At 35.8% G+C, this 20,553-nt stretch overlaps 2 protein-coding genes across 2 annotated transcripts; one reads left to right on the top strand and one right to left on the bottom strand.

Annotated features, from left to right (window-relative positions):
• The first annotated feature begins 11,538 nt into the window (after positions 1-11,538).
• LOC139859299 (protein disulfide-isomerase-like) lies at positions 11,539-16,034 on the top strand. The gene is made up of 10 exons (XM_071848096.1): positions 11,539-11,752; positions 12,603-12,633; positions 12,737-13,024; positions 13,108-13,296; positions 13,477-13,602; positions 13,947-14,084; positions 14,165-14,284; positions 14,910-15,027; positions 15,183-15,295; positions 15,608-16,034. Exons 1-10 carry the CDS (start codon positions 11,580-11,582, stop codon positions 15,806-15,808), a joined length of 1,497 nt encoding a protein of 498 aa, XP_071704197.1. The 5' UTR covers positions 11,539-11,579; the 3' UTR covers positions 15,809-16,034.
• A 1,866-nt stretch (positions 16,035-17,900) lies between these two features.
• LOC139859291 (protein DOG1-like 4) lies at positions 17,901-19,465 on the bottom strand. The gene is made up of 2 exons (XM_071848089.1): positions 18,396-19,465; positions 17,901-18,001 (listed from the first exon to the last, which is right to left on the bottom strand). The coding sequence occupies exon 1, from the start codon at positions 19,342-19,344 to the stop codon at positions 18,475-18,477; it is 870 nt and encodes a 289-aa protein (XP_071704190.1). The 5' UTR covers positions 19,345-19,465; the 3' UTR covers positions 17,901-18,001; positions 18,396-18,474.
• Positions 19,466-20,553: the final 1,088 nt, after the last annotated feature.

The raw sequence follows: 20,553 nt of genomic DNA, 5'->3' as shown, positions 1-20,553 counted from the left end.
AACAACATTCTATGGTTGAATTATCGAAATCGAATATGCCCCTTTTTATTAAGTCTGGTAATCTAAGAATTAGGGAACAGACACCCTAATTGACGCGAATCCTAAAGATAGATCTATTGGGCCTAACAAACCCCATCCAAAGTACCGGATGCTTTAGTACTTCGAAATTTATATCATATCCGAAGGGTGTCCCGGAATGATGGGGATATTCTTATATATGCATCTTGTTAATGTCGGTTACCAGGTGTTCACCATATGAATGATTTTTATCTCTATGTATGGGATGAGTATTGAAATATGAAATCTTGTGGTCTATTATTATGATTTGATATATATAGGTTAAACCTATAACTCACCAACATTTTTGTTGACGTTTTAAGCATGTTTATTCTCAGGTGATTATTAAGAGCTTCCGTTGTTGCATACTTAAATAAGGACGAGATTTGGAGTCCATGCTTGTATGATATTGTGTAAAAACTGCATTCAAGAAACTTATTTTTTTGTAACATATTTGTATTGTAAACCATTATGTAATGGTCGTGTGTAAACAGGATATTTTAGATTATCATTATTTGATAATCTACGTAAAGCTTTTTAAACCTTTATTGATGAAATAAAGGTTATGGTTTGTTTTAAAATGAATGCAGTCTTTGAAAAACGTCTCATATAGAGGTCAAAACCTCGCAACGAAATCAATTAATATGGAACGTTTTTAATCAATAAGAACGGGACATTTCAGTTGGTATCCGAGCGTTGGTCTTAGAGAACCAGAATTTTGCATTAGTGTGTCTTATCGAGTTTGTTAGGATGCATTAGTGAGTCTGGACTTCGACCGTGTTTACTTGAAAAATGATTGCTTAACAAATTTTGTTGGAAACTATATATTTTTAACATGTGAATATTATGTGATATATTAATCTCTTAACGCGTTTGATATTATGTGATAGATGTCTACCTCTAGAACAAGTCCCATTGACTCACCTAATAATAATGAAGAGTCAAATGTAAATTGGAATGATTCGTGGACTGATTCACAAGTTCCCGAAGAGGAACCGGAAGAAGAGTCGGAACCGGAAGAAGAATCGGAACCGGAAGAAGAATCGGAACCGGATGAAGAAATAGAACCGGTGGGGGAAATAATAAAACGGTTAAGTAAAAGAAAATCCTCAACCAACCGACCAAGGTTAATTATGGTCAATGGTGTTTCCGCCAAGGAAGCAAAATATTGGGAGGATTATCAATTCTCCGATGAATTGGATTCCGACGAGAATTCCGATGATGTTATAGAAATTACCCCAACTGAATTTAAAAAGGCAAAAGAAAATAATAAGGGAAAGGGCATAAAAATAGAGAAATCTAATTCCAACCCCGATGAACTTTATATGTATCGTCAACCCCCGAAGTCCTTAAGTTGTAACAATGACCCAGGAACCTCTAAACCACCAGGTTTTTCTAAACCGTTGTGGAAAATAACAGCTAGTATTAGGGGAACATCATATATCCCTAGAAACTTGGCAAAACGAACCAAAACCGAAGAAGAAGAAACAAGCGAGTCGGAATAAGATAGTTGTATTCGTGTGGTGTAATATATGTAATATAGTGTGCTTATGCTTTATGATATATGTAAAAATTGCTTGTATTAATAAGTATTTTTTTTATGAATCTAACTCTTGTCTATTTTACAGTATAAAAACACAAAATGGATAGACAACCCAATATTTTAAGAGACCTACCCGGAGACATGATTGATGAAATCTTGTCTAGAGTCGGTCAGAATTCTTCAGCACAACTATTTAAGGCGAGATCAGTTTGTAAGACATTCGAAGAACGTTCCAAGAATGCCTTGGTTTATAAAAGGCTTTCGTTCGAAAGATGGGGGATATCACATTGGGAAATCCATAAGTTACGATGTGTTTACTTTGACGCATATATTGAGGGGAACCCAAATGCTATTTTACGCAATGGGTTAAGAAATTATTTTGACTCAATATATCCGAATATTGGACTCCGTGATTTAGAAAAAGCGGCTAACATGCAACATACGGATTAGTAATGTTCGCTTCTCACCAAAGTGAGAACAAGAACATCGGCCTACAACTATTAAACAAAACGTTCCCACAAGTGACAGAGTCGGTAATTGGGGTAAGAAATGAGGTTTTTAGATTGTTACAGGACTGTTGGACATTACGTAACCCTCGTCCCTTTGACGACGTTACAACACGCTGTCTTATCAACGGCCATAACGGTTATATTCCACAAGACCAAGGATGGGAAGTAGTCCTAGTAAAACCAGAATGCATGACTTGTTTCTGGACGTATGAATTACGTGTCTTTATTGCCTTTGCTGAACGACTTGTGTACTAGCTAGAATTATCTTCACAACTATCTTGTATCAAAGTTATTGTGTGCTATATTTCATGCTTTATGTAAAATAAGCGGTATTGTAAGTTTGTAAAATATTGTATAAAAGTTTGAACGCGAAATATTATTATAATCAGTTTTTCATATAGAATTGTAGTAGTTGAATTGTATATTAGCTACTAAGTATGAACTTAACGGGTAGGTACTACCCGAATTTAAACTTATAAAACGCTAATATGAAGAAAAAGCTTTTATAAATGAGTTCATATTATGCTACGAAATACTATTAACTACTCTTAATATTCTGTATGATTAACTTGTTCCATTTGATAATTTTGAAGGAAATGGCACCGACTACTCGACACACCGTGAATATGAATGAAGAGGAATTCCGTACTTTTCTAGCTTCAAACATAGCCGCAGTACAGGCTGCGCTACATACCATCAATAACCTTGGATCTAGCAGTACAGGAAATCGTGTAGGATGCACCTACAAAGAATTCACTGCCTGCAAACCTTTGGAATTTGATGGAACCGAACGACCGATCGGATTGAAATGGTGGACCGAGAAGGTCGAATCGGTGTTTGCCATAAGTAAGTGTACTGAAGAGGACAAAGTGAAGTACGCTACGCATACCTTCACAGGTTCTGCGTTAACATGGTGGAATACCTATCTAGAGCAAGTGGGACAAGACGATGCGTACGCACTACCGTGGTCAGCATTCAAGCACTTGATGAACGAGAAGTACCGTCCCAGAACCGAGGTCAATAAGCTCAAGACAGAACTTAGAGGGTTACGAACCCAAGGATTTGATATTACCACGTACGAAAGACGATTCACAGAATTGTGCCTATTGTGTCCGGGAGCATTCGAAGATGAGGAAGAGAAGATCGACGCGTTTGTGAAAGGATTACCGGAAAGAATCCAAGAAGATATAAGTTCACACGAGCCTGCCTCCATACAACAGGCATGTAGAATGGCTCACAAACTAGTGAACCAGATTGAAGAAAGAATTAAAGAACAGACTGCTGAAGAGGCCAATGTGAAGCAAGTCAAAAGAAAGTGGGAGGAAAACGGTGATAAGAATCACCAATACAACAACAACAGCAATTACAACAATAATCGCAACAATTATCCCAACAATCGCAACATCAATCGCAACTACAACAAACGACCCAACAACAACAACAACAACAACAACAGCAACTACAACAATCATCCCAACAACAATAATAACCGCAACAACAACAACAATCAGAAGCAGCTATGCCAAAGGTGTGAAAAGTATCACTCGGGGTTCTGCACCAAATTTTGCAACAAGTGTAAAAGAAATTGTCATAGCGCGGCGAAGTGTGAGGTCTATGGACCAGGGGTTAATAGAACGAAAGGAACAAATGGTGTCGGAACGAGTAATGGCGGAGCAAGTAGTGTCGGAGCAAGTTATGCCAATGTAATTTGTTATAAATGTGGAAAACCGGGCCACGTTATTAGAAATTGCCCGAACCAGGAGAACACGAATGGACAAGGCCGCGGAAGAGTTTTCAATATTAATGCGGTAGAGGCACAGAAAGACCCGGAGCTTGTTACGGGTACGTTTCTTATTGACAATAAATCTGCTTACGTTTTATTTGATTCGGGTGCGGATAGAAGCTATATGAGTAGAGATTTTTGTGCTAAATTAAGTTGTCCATTGACGCCTTTGGATAGTAAATTTTTACTCGAATTAGCAAATGGTAAATTAATTTCAGCAGATAATATATGTCGGAATCGAGAAATTAAACTGGTTAGCGAAACATTTAAGATTGACTTGATACCAGTAGAGTTAGGGAGTTTTGATGTGATAATCGGTATGGACTGGTTGAAAGAAGTGAAAGCAGAGATCGTTTGTTACAAAAATGCAATTCGCATTATACGAGAAAAAGGAAAACCCTTAATGGTGTACGGAGAAAAGGGCAACACGAAGCTACATCTTATTAGTAATTTGAAGGCACAAAAACTAATAAGAAAAGGTTGCTATGCTGTTCTAGCACACGTCGAGAAAGTACAAACTGAAGAAAAGAGCATCAATGATGTTCCCATTGCAAAAGAATTTCCCGATGTATTTCCGAAAGAATTACCGGGATTACCCCCACATCGATCCGTTGAATTTCAAATAGATCTTGTACCAGGAGCTGCACCAATAGCTCGTACTCCTTACAGACTCGCACCCAGCGAGATGAAAGAACTGCAAAGCCAATTACAAGAACTTTTAGAGCGTGGTTTCATTCGACCAAGCACATCACCGTGGGGAGCTCCTGTTTTGTTTGTCAAGAAGAAAGATGGTACATTCAGGTTGTGTATCGACTACCGAGAGTTGAACAAACTTACCATCAAGAACCGCTACCCACTACCGAGAATCGACGACTTATTTGATCAACTACAAGGCTCGTCTGTTTATTCAAAGATTGACTTACGTTCCGGGTATCATCAAATGCGGGTGAAAGAAGATGATATTCCAAAGACTGCTTTCAGAACACGTTACGGTCATTACGAGTTTATGGTCATGCCGTTTGGTTTAACTAATGCACCAGCTGTGTTCATGGACCTTATGAACCGAGTGTGTGGACCATACCTTGACAAGTTTGTCATTGTTTTCATTGATGACATACTTATTTACTCAAAGAATGACCAAGAACACGGTGAACATTTGAGAAAGGTGTTAGAAGTATTGAGGAAGGAAGAATTGTACGCTAAGTTTTCAAAGTGTGCATTTTGGTTGGAAGAAGTTCAATTCCTCGGTCACATAGTGAACAAAGAAGGTATTAAGGTGGATCCAGCAAAGATAGAAACTGTTGAAAAGTGGAAAACCCCGAAAACTCCGAAACACATACGCCAGTTTTTAGGACTAGCTGGTTACTACAGAAGGTTCATCCAAAACTTTTCCAGAATAGCAAAACCCTTGACTGCATTAACGCATAAAGGGAAGAAATTTGAATGGAATGATGAACAAGAGAAAGCGTTTCAGTTATTGAAAAAAAAACTAACTACGGCACCTATATTGTCATTGCCTGAAGGGAATGATGATTTTGTGATTTATTGTGACGCATCAAAGCAAGGTCTCGGTTGTGTATTAATGCAACGAACGAAGGTGATTGCTTATGCGTCTAGACAATTGAGGATTCACGAACAAAATTATACGACGCATGATTTGGAATTAGGAGCGGTTATTTTTGCATTAAAGACTTGGAGGCACTACTTATATGGGGTCAAAAGTATTATATATACCGACCACAAAAGTCTTCAACACATATTTAATCAGAAACAACTGAATATGAGGCAGCGTAGGTGGATTGAATTATTGAATGATTACGACTTTGAGATTCGTTACCACCTGGGGAAGGCAAATGTGGTAGCCGATGCCTTGAGCAGGAAGGACAGAGAACCCATTCGAGTAAAATCTATGAATATAATGATTCATAATAACCTTACTACTCAAATAAAGGAGGCGCAACAAGGAGTTTTAAAAGAGGGAAATTTAAAGGATGAAATACCCAAAGGATCGGAGAAGCATCTTAATATTCGGGAAGACGGAACCCGGTATAGGGCTGAAAGGATTTGGGTACCAAAATTTGGAGATATGATAGAAATGGTACTTAGAGAAGCTCATAAAACCAGATACTCAATACATCCTGGAACGAGGAAGATGTACAAGGATCTCAAGAAACATTTTTGGTGGCCGGGTATGAAAGCCGATGTTGCTAAATACGTAGGAGAATGTTTGACGTGTTCTAAGGTCAAAGCTGAGCATCAGAAACCATCAGGTCTACTTCAACAACCCGAAATCCCGGAATGGAAATGGGAAAACATTACCATGGATTTCATCACTAAATTGCCAAGGACTGCAAGTGGTTTTGATACTATTTGGGTAATAGTTGATCGTCTCACCAAATCAGCACACTTCCTGCCAATAAGAGAAGATGACAAGATGGAGAAGTTAGCACGACTGTATTTGAAGGAAGTCATCTCCAGACATGGAATACCAATCTCTATTATCTCTGATAGGGATGGCAGATTTATTTCAAGATTCTGGCAGACATTACAGCAAGCATTAGGAACTCGTCTAGACATGCGTACTGCCTATCATCCACAAACTGATGGGCAGAGCGAAAGGACGATACAAACGCTTGAAGACATGCTACGAGCATGTGTTATTGATTTCGGAAATAGTTGGGATCGACATCTACCGTTAGCAGAATTTTCCTACAACAACAGCTACCATTCAAGCATTGAGATGGCGCCGTTTGAAGCACTTTATGGTAGAAAGTGCAGGTCTCCGATTTGTTGGAGTGAAGTGGGGGATAGACAGATTACGGGTCCAGAGATTATACAAGAAACTACCGAGAGGATCATCCAGATTCAACAACGGTTGAAAACCGCCCAAAGTCGACAAAAGAGCTACGCTGACATTAAAAGAAAAGATATAGAATTTGAAATTGGAGAGATGGTCATGCTTAAAGTTGCACCTTGGAAAGGCGTTGTTCGATTTGGTAAACGAGGAAAATTAAATCCAAGGTATATTGGACCATTCAAGATTATTGATCGTGTCGGACCAGTAGCTTACCGACTTGAGTTACCTCAACAACTTGCGGCTGTACATAACACTTTCCACGTCTCTAATTTGAAGAAATGTTTTGCTAAAGAAGATCTCACTATTCCGTTAGATGAAATCCAAATCAACGAAAAACTCCAATTCATCGAAGAACCCGTCGAAATAATGGATCGTGAGGTTAAAAGACTTAAGCAAAACAAGATACCAATTGTTAAGGTTCGATGGAATGCTCGTAGAGGACCCGAGTTCACCTGGGAGCGTGAAGATCAGATGAAGAAGAAATACCCGCATCTATTTCCAGAAGATTCGTCAACACCTTCAACAGCTTAAAATTTCGGGACGAAATTTATTTAACGGGTAGGTACTGTAGTGACCCGAACTTTTCCATGTTTATATATATTAATTGAGATTGATATTTACATGATTAAATGTTTCCAACATGTTAAGCAATCAAACTTGTTAAGACTTGATTAATTGAAATATGTTTCATATAGACAATTGACCACCCAAGTTGACCGGCGATTCACGAACGTTAAAACTTGTAAAAACGACATGACGATATATATATGGATATACATATGGTTAACATGAGATTATGATAAGTAAGTATCTCCATAAGTATATTAACAATGAGTTATATACATATAAACAAGACTACTAACTTAGGGATTTCGAAACGAGACATATATGTAACGATTATCGTTGTAACGACATTTAAATGTATATATATCATATTAAGATATATTAATATATCATAATATCATGATAATATAATAATTTAACATCTCATTAGATATAATAAACAATGGGTTAACAACATTAATTGAGATCGTTAACTTAAAGGTTTCAAAACAACACTTAAATGTAACGACTAACGATGACTTAACGACTCAGTTAAAATGTATATACATGTAGTGTATTTAGATGTATTAAAATACTTTTGGAAGACTTCAAGACATATATCAAAACACTCATACTTAACGAAAATGGTTACAGTTACTTTCCCATTCTTTTCTTTCATCAAGAATTCTAGTCGTATTCTTACCCGTATTATACACAGCTTCAAAACGTACTTACTATGGGTATATACCAATAGGAACTAGCATGGGATTCCACTCTTGATTATGTCATGTATGACTAATCAATTTTAACTTCTACCATGAGCTAGTCAACTAACTAGAACTCCTTTTAACCCCACTCACCACTCACCAATTACCACTCATCATTCACTCCATTTCACTTCCAATTCTCTTTCTAATTCTCTCTCAACACACACACACACACTATTATGAACATATTTTTCCAGTAGTTAATCGTCATCTTCAACAAAAAATCACTTCAAGAATCAAGCTATAATCATCATAGGAAGAACACTTCAAGAACACTTCAAAAATCCCTTCAAGTTTACTAATTTACTTCCAAGCTTTCTAATCCATTCCAAGTAATCATCTAAGATCAAGAAACCTTTGTTATATACAGTAGGTTATCGTTCTTATTCAAGGTAATATTCATATTCAAACTTTGATTCAATTTCTATAACTATAAACTATCTTAATTCGAGTAAAAATCTTACTTGAACTTGTTTTTGTGTCATGATCCTACTTCAAGAACTTTCAAGCCATCCAAGATCCTTTGAAGCTAGATCATTTCTTGTCACTTCCAGTAGGTTTACCTACTAAACTTGAGGTAGTAATGATATTCATAACATCATTCGATTCATATATATAAAACTATCTTATTCGAAGGTTTAAACTCGTAATCACTAGAACATAGTTTAGTTAATTCTAAACTTGTTCGCAAACAAAAGTTAATCCTTCTAACTTGACTTTTAAAATTAACTAAACACATGTTCTATATCTATATGATATGCTAACTTAATGATTTAAAACCTGGAAACACGAAAAACACCGTAAAACCGGATTTACGCCGTCGTAGTAACACCCCGGGCTGTTTTGGTTTAGTTAATTAAAAACTATGATAAACTTTGATTTAAAAGTTGTTATTCTGAGAAAATGATTTTTATTATGAACATGAAACTATATCCAAAAATTATGGTTAAACTCAAAGTGGAAGTATGTTTTCTAAAATGGTCATCTAGACGTCGTTCTTTCGACTGAAATGACTACCTTTACAAAAACGACTTGTAACTTATTTTTCCGACTATAAACCTATACTTTTTCTGTTTAGATTCATAAAATAGAGTTCAATATAAAACCATAGCAATTTGATTCACTCAAAACGGATTTAAAATGAAGAAGTTATGGGTAAAACAAGATTGGATAATTTTTCTCATTTTAGCTACGTGAAAATTGGTAACAAATCTATTCCAACCATAACTTAATCAACTTGTATTGTATATTATGTAATCTTGAGATACCATAGACACGTATACAATGTTTCGACCTATCATGTCGACACATCTATATATATTTCGGAACAACCATAGACACTCTATATGTGAATGTTGGAGTTAGCTATACAGGGTTGAGGTTGATTCCAAAATATATATAGTTTGAGTTGTGATCAATACTGAGATACGTATACACTGGGTCGTGGATTGATTCAAGATAATATTTATCGATTTATTTCTGTACATCTAACTGTGGACAACTAGTTGTAGGTTACTAACGAGGACAGCTGACTTAATAAACTTAAAACATCAAAATATATTAAAAGTGTTGTAAATATATTTTGAACATACTTTAATATATATGTATATATTGTTATAGGTTCGTGAATCAACAGTGGCCAAGTCTTACTTCTCGACGAAGTAAAAATCTGTGAAAGTGAGTTATAGTCCCACTTTTAAAAATCTAATATTTTTGGGATGAGAATACATGCAGGTTTTATAAATGATTTACAAAATAGACACAAGTACGTGAAACTACATTCTATGGTTGAATTATCGAAATCGAATATGCCCCTTTTTATTAAGTCTGGTAATCTAAGAATTAGGGAACAGACACCCTAATTGACGCGAATCCTAAAGATAGATCTATTGGGCCTAACAAACCCCATCCAAAGTACCGGATGCTTTAGTACTTCGAAATTTATATCATATCCGAAGGGTGTCCCGGAATGATGGGGATATTCTTATATATGCATCTTGTTAATGTCGGTTACCAGGTGTTCACCATATGAATGATTTTTATCTCTATGTATGGGATGAGTATTGAAATATGAAATCTTGTGGTCTATTATTATGATTTGATATATATAGGTTAAACCTATAACTCACCAAGATTTTTGTTGACGTTTTAAGCATGTTTATTCTCAGGTGATTATTAAGAGCTTCCGCTGTTGCATACTTAAATAAGGACGAGATTTGGAGTCCATGCTTGTATGATATTGTGTAAAAACTGCATTCAAGAAACTTATTTTTTTGTAACATATTTGTATTGTAAACCATTATGTAATGGTCGTGTGTAAACAGGATATTTTAGATTATCATTATTTGATAATCTACGTAAAGCTTTTTAAACCTTTATTGATGAAATAAAGGTTATGGTTTGTTTTAAAATGAATGCAGTCTTTGAAAAACGTCTCATATAGAGGTCAAAACCTCGCAACGAAATCAATTAATATGGAACGTTTTTAATCAATAAGAACGGGACATTTCACATCACACTATGCTGAACTGTACGTTAATGTAACTGTGTGACAAATCAACCACTCACATCTTTTGTAGGTTTTACTGTGTTGGTTTGAGCTGATTGTATTGTGATTCTGTATTTGGGTCATGTGGTTTTCTAACTGTTGTTTATTGTATTCCCCAAATGGTTTGTATGAGGTTATACTTTTTTTTTAAGTGTGCCTCTGGGGGTGGCTTCTTCATAGGACGACCCTTATCATCGTTTGACTTCCCATCACGTGCAGGTAGTGGCGGAACCAGGATTTTTTGTCACCGGGGAGAAAAAAATTAAAACCGTAGCAATTTTTTGAGTAAAATTTGAAGGTTTTGGGGCAAAGTTTGAAAGTTTTGGGGCAAAGTTTGAAGGTTTTGCAACTTTAAGAAGAATTGGATATAAGATCCACATCAACAAATTAGCACGTGGGATGTTGAAATATTTGAAGATAACCTTGGCACAAACTTGAGTCACGGGATAGTGAATCCTGAAGTCGATGGAATGCTTGCCACCAAGGTCATTCAACTTATTATCTTCAATTGTTATATTTCTATGCAACAAGTTGTTTTGTGCTTTTCTTAGATATTGATATTCAAGTATGTATTTGTATGCTTATAGATTGTGTTTTCATGTTACTACTCTTTTCCGACCAACAATTTTGGATTTTTAGACTGATTACAATTCACAAGAATCATTTCGAGCATCACCTTACATTCAAACAACGGAAACTATTTTATACTTATATTAAGGCACGCTGTGCAACGCACGGACTCTTAAAGGCCAGTAATAATAATATACATCAAATTCCACAATCTCCATTTTCCACCCACACGACATCGTTTGTACTCACATCCACATCACACAACATTTCTACGAAACTACGTCGTTTTGCAGTCACATTCTCACCAAAAACACCTATTTATTCACGCTGATCTTCTTTCTCACACGACAGAACTATCCAAACGCTTGTGACTTTCTAGACAGAGAAACTAGAGCGAGAAAAATGGCGATTTCTAGGGTTTATATTTTGTTCTATATTTTAGCAATTACATCAATTGTATCGATCTGTTCAGCTACTGAGACCGAAAAAGAATTCGTGTTGACTTTAGATCACTCTAATTTCTCAGAAACTGTTTCTAAACACAAATTCATCGTTGTCGAGTTCTACGCTCCGTGGTATATACTTACCTCTATCTATATCTATATCTGCTTTACTTGATTTATCATCATTCCTTAATTTGATTTGATTTAGCTCTGTTACACTAATAGATAAACAAGCATTTATTTAAATTTGACTTGAAGTTAATCATGTATAGTTTTATATACGTGGATTTAAAACTAATTTGATTGTTTGCAAACTTATGAGGAAGTATTTGGGAAACGGTGTTTGTTTGTGTGTTTGGATGCAGATCTAACTCTATGGATTATATATGTATGGATGGATAATAGATTCAAATTAAGTTTTTTTCATGTGATTTCATGCAAGGATATGTGTAATTGAGGTGCAAATTTTGTTAAAAAATGTGATGATATGTGACTTTTTATTGTTAATTTTGTGACTTTTGGCTTTATTTTCTCTAAAAAGGTAAAAATTGTGTATTTATTTTTTTAAAAGGAGACGAGACTGTGTGTGTTTGTGTATTGTTAAGGTCTAAAACGAATCTGGTTGATCAGCCATATATAAAAATGTGTAGTCTACTTCATTGTTTGGCGGATCTAGATCTTGTTTTAAAATAATCGACACGGAAAATTCTTAATAATTGATTAATATACTACATCCGGAGTATTAAATAATGTACTAATTAAATATTTCAGTCACCTTACTTTGACCTTTTATAGGGACAAACTTTATTGAATTTTGCAATCTATCTTAACTTTTGATCCATGGTTATGAATCTTATGAATTACTAATAATCTAAAGTTGCATGTCTTTTGCTCCTGTTTTATGCCTTTAAAGTTCCCTTTTTTACCAAATGAAGTAATATCTGTTGCTAAAAACGTAATTCGCGTTCTCTTTTTTTTACAGGTGTGGTCACTGTAAGAATCTTGCACCAGAGGTATCTATCTATCCTGTTGTCCACTTAGAAAACATGTGTTTGTTTAAAGAAATGTAGCTAACAGTAATTTTTTTTTTTTACCTGTGTTTGTATATGTTTAAAGTATGAGAAGGCTGCATCGGTGTTGTCAAGCCATGATCCTCCAGTTGCTTTGGCAAAGGTTGACGCCAATGCAGAAGAGAACAAAGGACTTGCTCAACAATATGAGATACAAGGATTCCCTACTATCAAGATCTTCAAAAATGGTGGAGAAATTGTCCAAGACTACAAAGGCCCTCGCGAGGCTGATGGTATTGTGGAATTTTTAAAGAAACAAGTTGGCCCTGCATCTTTTGAAATAAAAACTCCAGAAGATGCAGGCAGCCTTATAGATGACAAGAAGATCTTTGTGGTAAGCTTTTAAACTTCATTTTTTTACCGCTAGATTAAGACTACATTCGATGAAGTCATTAAAATTTTGATACATTGTTACAGGTAGGTATTTTCTCTGAATTTTCTGGTGAAGAATATGAAAATTTCACCATCTTGGCTGACAAACTGCGTGCGGATTATGACTTTGGTCACACTACGAAAGCTGCACTCATTCCCCGTGGGGAATCATCAGTGACCACCCCAACTGTTAGGTTACTGAAGCCATTTGATGAACTAGTTGTTGATTTCCAGGTATTTTCAGTTGTTCACTGTTGCGAGATTAAATTGTCTTCCAATTATAGAACTCGAAAACCTGTAGCTGTACACATGCATTCGTTTTTTGTATTGTTGGTTATTGGCTTTGATTCTTTGTTTTCGTACAAGGTGAAGGCTTGTAATTTGTTTATTAATATTCCCTCTGTGAACTTTTAGAACTTTGAAGTTGATGCTTTGGAGAAATTCATTGAAGATGCAAGCATTCCTCTTGTGACCCTCTTTGACCAAAGCCCAGCCAACCAACCATTCCTCATCAAATACTTTGAAAGTCCCAATGCGAAGGTATATATCCTATTTACTTAAGGACAACCCTTGTACTGCACACTCTTTTTATACGAATAACTATAGGAAATATGAAAGTCCCAACACCCTAAGCAGGGTTCCTATTCATATAATTGGATAACCATCCAGTGCAATCATGAGCAGCTGAATAGATGTTTTGTTTTTTCATACAGTGTACATTAGTTAGTTATGCCATTAATTAAATCAATTAAACTTTGCTTTCAAAATAATTATTAACCTTCTAGTTCATGCATATATGGATAAAGTGTAGAGTAATCGCATCTGCTGTTTTTTGAAGTTATTCTGTGACTTACCAACATAGTTTGTATGTTTCTTCTGCCTAGGCTATGCTCTTTCTGGATTTCAGTCACAAGCATGTTGATTCTTTCAAGTCAAAGTATTCTGATGAAGCTGGTGTATACAAAGGAAAGGGATTAAATTTCCTCGAGGGTGATGTTAACGCTAGTCAAGCTGCCTTACAGGTAATTATCTTTCTAAACTTGAATCAACTTCTTTTGACTTTGACTCACATCTTGAACTCACTGTAAACCTGTATGTTCAGTATTTTGGCCTTACAGAGGACCAGTCACCTGTGCTTATTGTTCAAAACAGTAATGGCTTGAAGTTCATCAAGTCAAATGTTGAAGTTGATCAAATTGCTCCTTGGTTGAAGGACTATGTGGTATGTTTTAACATCTAACCCTTTCTAAATAAGAATATATAAGGAGAAGTTTTTCACCATTACTCAAGTGATCTTTTACTAAAAGATTAAAGGTGTTAAAAGAAATAGGGTAGGCGGGGTGGGTAATGTGTAAAAACTACCAATCATATAGTCCCGGTCAAGATGAGCCAGGTTACCTTTTTGTTCCTTCTTATTAGCTAATCATGATTACAAATACTACATCATTAATCTGTATTTTTTTCCACTTAAATGATTTAGGGGATTGTAAGGTTTTGAATACAGCCATCACGATGTTCTATTCATTTGACCTGTTTCTTTTCTAGCTTTTCTTTTCATTTTACATATTTCCCGTTGGAACAGTCTCTAGATAAAATGTTTGCCAAACCTATTAGTGGATATTTAAATCTGCTGAAATTATAGTCTCTAGATAAAATGAATACTTATACAGCTTGATCATGTTTACAAGATGATCACTAATAAGGTTTACAAAAGTCAGATTATGTTATCCTTTCTGTTCTGTACTGCCATTGATTATGTCATGGACTTTTTAGACAAGTAACAAATGAAATGATTCTTTCCCATCTTTAGTTCTTCACGTATACTGATATTCTCTTATTTGCTGCAGGATGGAAACCTGAAGCCTTTTATCAAGTCAGAGCCTATTCCTGAAACCAACGATGAGCCTGTGAAGGTGGTAGTTGCCAATAGTCTCAAAGACATGGTTTTGGAATCCAAAAAGAACAGTAAGATTTTCCGTTATGCTCACTTCTATTATCATTAAATTTCATTAGATCTCAATATAGTCTTCTAGCATCCTAAATGATTTTCGAGAAGTGTACCCAACCTGGCCTATGGGTTCTTCTTGCTAAGCTCTTAGTTTGGATCTGTTGTTTCACAGTTCTGCTAGAGATATATGCTCCATGGTGTGGACACTGCAAGAAATTGGCTCCAATCTTGGATGAAGTTGCTGTCTCGTTTGAAAACGATGCTGGTGTTATGATCGCGAAATTTGTAAGTTCCCATTTAGCCTTGAATCTATTATTCTATTATATATGATTAAAATAATGATCTGCCTAAGAGAAAAAAAAGAGGTGTGTTGTAACTTGTAAGCATATTGATACACCTTTATGTCACCTTGGATTTTCAAATCAAGTGCATCCTAACAATATGAAGCAGATTTTATCAAGCCAGTCAAATTAGCTTGTGATTATTTTATTCAAGTATTCAAGATTTACTTTTACTCTTGAATCAAAAAGGAAAGTTTTTATTTTTATTTTTTATTTTGCTAACTTCCGAAAATTATGGGTTGTATGATTTTCCCAGGACGGATCAAACAACGACATTCCAAGTGACACATTTGAAGTTCAAGGTTACCCAACACTATACTTTAGGACCTCAAGCGGTAAGGTGATACCATATGACGGGAATAGGACAAAGGATGCTATAATCGAGTTCATCCAAAAGAACCGTGAGGATGAGACCTCCGAACCAGCCACAACCGAATCAGGCAAAGACGAGCTATGAAGAGTTTAATTTCGGTAGAGTTGTCTTTTTTTTTTTTTAGCGGTAGTTCAGTTACTTGTACTCTTTAAGTTATGAGACATTAAGTTCAGTTACGGTTATTTATCATTGCATCAGCTACCACCCCCTCACCCTCACTTGACTACTACTGTGGTGGACTTTCTGTAGTGCATAGCATGAATAAGTCTTTTGGCTAGAATGAAAATAAATAAAAATAAAATTATAATGATGTTTGTCCGGGGAGAGAGATTTTGAAGATAAGCGAGACGATAGTCGGGTTTATTATCAGAAATGGCTTTTGTAGAAATAGTAAATCTTTAATTTGGTACTGACCAGCCTACTCTTTGGAAGTAACACCAGCTCTAGTCTAAAACAGCATTTCCCACCTTTGAAAGAAAGATCAAATTTTTATTGCAAAATTAGCTGCCAATACTTGTTCTTGCAAAACGCTAATATTTGGGGAGGTCGATTACTTCTGAAAATCGTTGATAACTGGCGACGCTGGCTGATAGCAGTGACAACAACCGATTCTTCTTGCAAAACATTTATCTCTGGCCCTTGCTGGCAGCAACAATTGCCTATTCTTCTTGTATTATAACGTTAATAACCGCACAGCGATAGCAGCCAATTCTTCTTGCAAAACTTTGATCTGTGGCCCTAACTGCTGCCTATTCTTGTAAAACGTTGATAACCGGTAATGACAACCGGCATGATGCTACTACATATTCTTAATTCAATTGCTGTTTTAAACTTGAAGGAACTTGCTTTTGTACAGAAGGCAAAAAAGGCATCATAAGCATCATCATTTGTCAACATCGAAAAGAAAATTAATAAAAACACTTGATTTGTAATTTCATAGCTGTTAAGATTGATTCTTATCATAGAAGAGTTTGCATCTTTAACAAGTCAGATAGTATGAAATCACTTCGTTTAGGCACATGATAGTATACAACATCCCTTGGTTAAGAATTCAAGAATTGAACTAGCCTATGGGACCGGTTTTGGGCCGTGTCCATGATCAATTACAAATAAGATTTCCCTTGGTTAAGAATTCAAGAATTGAACATAAATCATACATGAAGATCTGGACTATACAACAGACACAAACACGCACAACGGATACAAACTTTCCAACGGGTACAAGATAGCGGACACAATTTAGCCATGTACTTCATAAGAAAGCATCAGAGTTGCATGAAGACGAATTAGAAAACAGGATCATAACGGCTAAGAGGAGATGACGAATATAAAAACAAGCCAAGCCCCCAAAGTTATAGTCCATGGCTACCCCCATGGGGCTAGACAAGCCAGTTTTAGACTAGTGAAATCCAACTAGTTTTACACTAATGGGTATGGCTTTATTTATCGAGTCAACAACAAGCGTCGATTTATTGACGATTTGTCTGTTGCTTAGAGCCTTAATTGACCTTCAGGCATGTTTCAAACCCATGAAAATTTGATTATACAATTTTCATGGCGTCTCACACTTTTTTTTTAACTACTTATTGGCCGGAAGTCCATTTTAAAGCAATATCTCTATCCATAGAACGTTGATACTCTGGGTGGAGAATTGACTTGTCTTTATTCTAGGATAAGGGAAAGATTGTCTACATTTTACCTCCTAATATCCCACGCAAGTGGGATTGAGTTTTGTTGTTTTTTTTTTTTTTTTTTTTTTACAGCGATTGGGATCACCCGAGGGGGACTAAACCACCCGTTGTGATCATCTCCCGTTTCGACTATGCCGATGCAACGATAATAACCCCGCCCCCATCGCTGCCCGGGAGGAAACCTTGAAACCGATCCAAGGGCACGGCCAAGTAAAACCCCCATCCTCTTTACCCCCAAACGATATGGGAAAGGTGCAATGAGTGGATGCTTCATAGCAGAGATGAAATTGTGTTTTTAATATGTAGTCAACAGGGGTCAAACTCATGACCTCCCCTAAAAGAGGCAGGCCACCAACCGCTGGACCATATCACAACTTCATGTTGTTTTAGACTAATGGGTTTGATGCTGCAAACCTGAATATGCGCTGAAAGGGTGAACCGGGCTCCTAAAGTTGCACTCATGGAGTGACCAAATGGAATACAACAAGTATCAACTTATATATAACTGGCCTATCATATTTGCTCTGATCAGCCTACATGTAAAATCCCCTAATTATCCACCATTAACCTGATTACAGTAGTTTGTCTGCATAAATTCAAGGAGATAGCTATAACAATTAATTAGCTTTGCTTGCAAGTAGATCAGAATTTTTTCAAGGTTTGCATACATACAATCACAAATCACCAATTCACCATCAACCAATAAAGATTCACCGGCTAACATTGATACCATTTCTACATAAGAATCAGATTTAAAAATTCCTAGTTTCCAAGATTTCATAAAATCTAAGTTACTACAGAAATTATGAAATCAATAAATCTACATGAACAATCTTAACCTCTTACATAGTCATTTCTCCTAGATAATTATAATGACCCCTCCTTTCATTTCCCCTTATTAACATAACCATAAATAAACTAGTAAATATAGAAAGAAATTGAAAAAACAAAAAACAAAAAAGGGGCACAAAAAATAATACCAGTTATAACAAGAGGAAATGATCTGTGCTGCTAGCAATATGAACAATATGCATACTGCTAGCAGCATAGTTGATGACATCAAGTAGTAACCTCAACACCGTTACCACGGCTATGTGCAGCCGTGGTAACGCCATTAGCATCCCTCTTCTTCCCCCAATCATGTAACCGAAGATGCAATTCGGCTGCAGCCTGCAAATAGTGAACGGCTTGTATCGGTTTCAATATATCAATAACCGCTTTCAACGTCTCTAATCTCAGATCATCAGCCATGTGTAACAATTCCTCTAATCCATCTTTTTTAGCATCTAATGTTGATCCCACTAACTTCTCATTTTCTTCAATATCATTCTCAGTTCCATTATCACTTCTAATCATTTCTGATACTGCATTTGATAACTCAACCATAGACCTATCCGCAACAGACTCTTGTTGTTTCGCGTATTTTTCACTCAAAAAGCGCTCCTCACGTATCGTTTTCTTTTGTAATTCATCGATTCGCTTGATCTGATCTTGATTCAAGTCTCCCAAATCACCTGTGGTTAGCCCACGTATCAGATCCCCTATTTTAGCCTCTAATTGAATACCTGATTTTGAATAAAGTAAATGAATAGCTAAAGTAGGTCTCCATCCACCAATCCATAAAAATGCGTCTTCGAGTTTACTCCTCCATGTAGGAGTAAACATCGAATACGCGTCATGTTTTTCCCAAGTTGACTTAGCTTGATAATATCGTTCATAATGTTTTACTACTCTCGATATCAACGGTATCAATACCGCGTCGTCGTGTTGATTATCGGAGTGGTTGTTTGCAGCCGAAACAAGTTCTTCGAGGTACGTATTTTGTTCACAAATCCAACACTCGAAGAATTTGTGAAATGTTTCACGTTGAGGGGTTTCAGAGTGCATTGCTTGTGCCATGAAGGCAGTGCTGTTAGGATTAAGTGACATGATGAAAAAAATTGCAATTGTATTTGTATGTGATTATAAGAATTGCAACTTGATGTTGTTGTAGAAGTGAAGATGATGATGTGAATGGTAGAAAAGAAATAGAATTTAAGGGATGCAAGTTGCATGATGAATGGTTTTAAATTATTATTTTATTCTCTGTTATCATACAATAGAAAAGAACAAAACCAATGGGGTGTTTTTGTTTATATGCATGCATCTGAATAAGTTATGAAACTATGGGCAAATTAAATGGTCTTAGTATAATTACAAACTTATTGCTATTTGCAAGTTTGATCCTTTGTTTCTTATTTAATTTTTTTTATCGATTTTGCAATATATACGTTTTTACTGTAATACTTTGAAAAACTAAAATATTGCTGATCCAAATTTCACAGCAGAAAAGGGATGGGATCTCGTACACCGTTAATTTTAGCCATACACGATCAAATATATTTTAAAGTATGGTAAGTAAAATACTTTAAAGTATTTTTAGTGTTGTATGAATAAAAAATTGTGTTGTACGAATCATCATGTGAAACTTAATATATGCTATAACATACAAGATTTTAGATGTGTAAGTTGATGATACGCATATTCGATACGTATCAAATAAGCATTATTTATATAAGACTTATGTGCATTTAAACAAACAAAATCCTCTTGACGTATAAATAAAGAACCGTCACCAGCTAGAAGCGAGATCCATGAAGAAAAGAAGAACTCAAGACAAGCAAATCAATATTAAAACCGTCTACCAGATAAAAGACACGAGCTGTCTAGAAATTAACCGGAAAGATAGTATCAAATAAATTTGCTGTAAGTAACTAGAGGGGGGTGAATAGTTACTTAGTGTAATTTTGTAAACTTTTCAATTTAGAACTTGAGATTACTATAGTGTGATTTGAATAGTTTGTTCACAAGTAAAATAAATACAAAGATAAGGGATAAGAGAACAAACACGGAGATTTATAGTGGTTCGGGAAGATGTTAACTAATTTTCCTTAATCCACTCCTCAATTCTAACGAATTGAGAGTTAGTTTCACTGTGATGCTCCAAACTCGGTGGAGTGTCCGGATACAACACTAGCTCCTTGATAAGCCGCAACTTATGAACCCTTACGTCCCGTTGAAGAATTCACAATCACCAAAAGCTCTTACCACAAGATCCTAATGCTACCACTAAGTGAAACCTCACTTATCTTCTAGATC

The sequence above is a fragment of the Rutidosis leptorrhynchoides genome, chromosome 1 (assembly GCF_046630445.1).
Source record: "Rutidosis leptorrhynchoides isolate AG116_Rl617_1_P2 chromosome 1, CSIRO_AGI_Rlap_v1, whole genome shotgun sequence".
NCBI lineage: Eukaryota > Viridiplantae > Streptophyta > Magnoliopsida > Asterales > Asteraceae > Rutidosis > Rutidosis leptorrhynchoides.
The sequence above is the reverse complement of the archived record's forward strand: the minus strand, read 5'-3'. Positions and strand labels throughout refer to the sequence as shown.

Bases quoted from the DNA above. Each gene is read 5' to 3' on its own strand.
- LOC139859291 (XM_071848089.1), bottom strand. From the start codon at position 19,344: ATGTCACTTAATCCTAACAGCACTGCCTTCATGGCACAAGCAATGCAC.
- LOC139859299 (XM_071848096.1), top strand. From the start codon at position 11,580: ATGGCGATTTCTAGGGTTTATATTTTGTTCTATATTTTAGCAATTACA. The intron at 12,634-12,736 runs GTATCTATCTAT...ATATGTTTAAAG, and splicing joins GTAAGAATCTTGCACCAGAG to TATGAGAAGGCTGCATCGGT. The intron at 15,028-15,182 runs GTAAGATTTTCC...GTTGTTTCACAG, and splicing joins TTTGGAATCCAAAAAGAACA to TTCTGCTAGAGATATATGCT.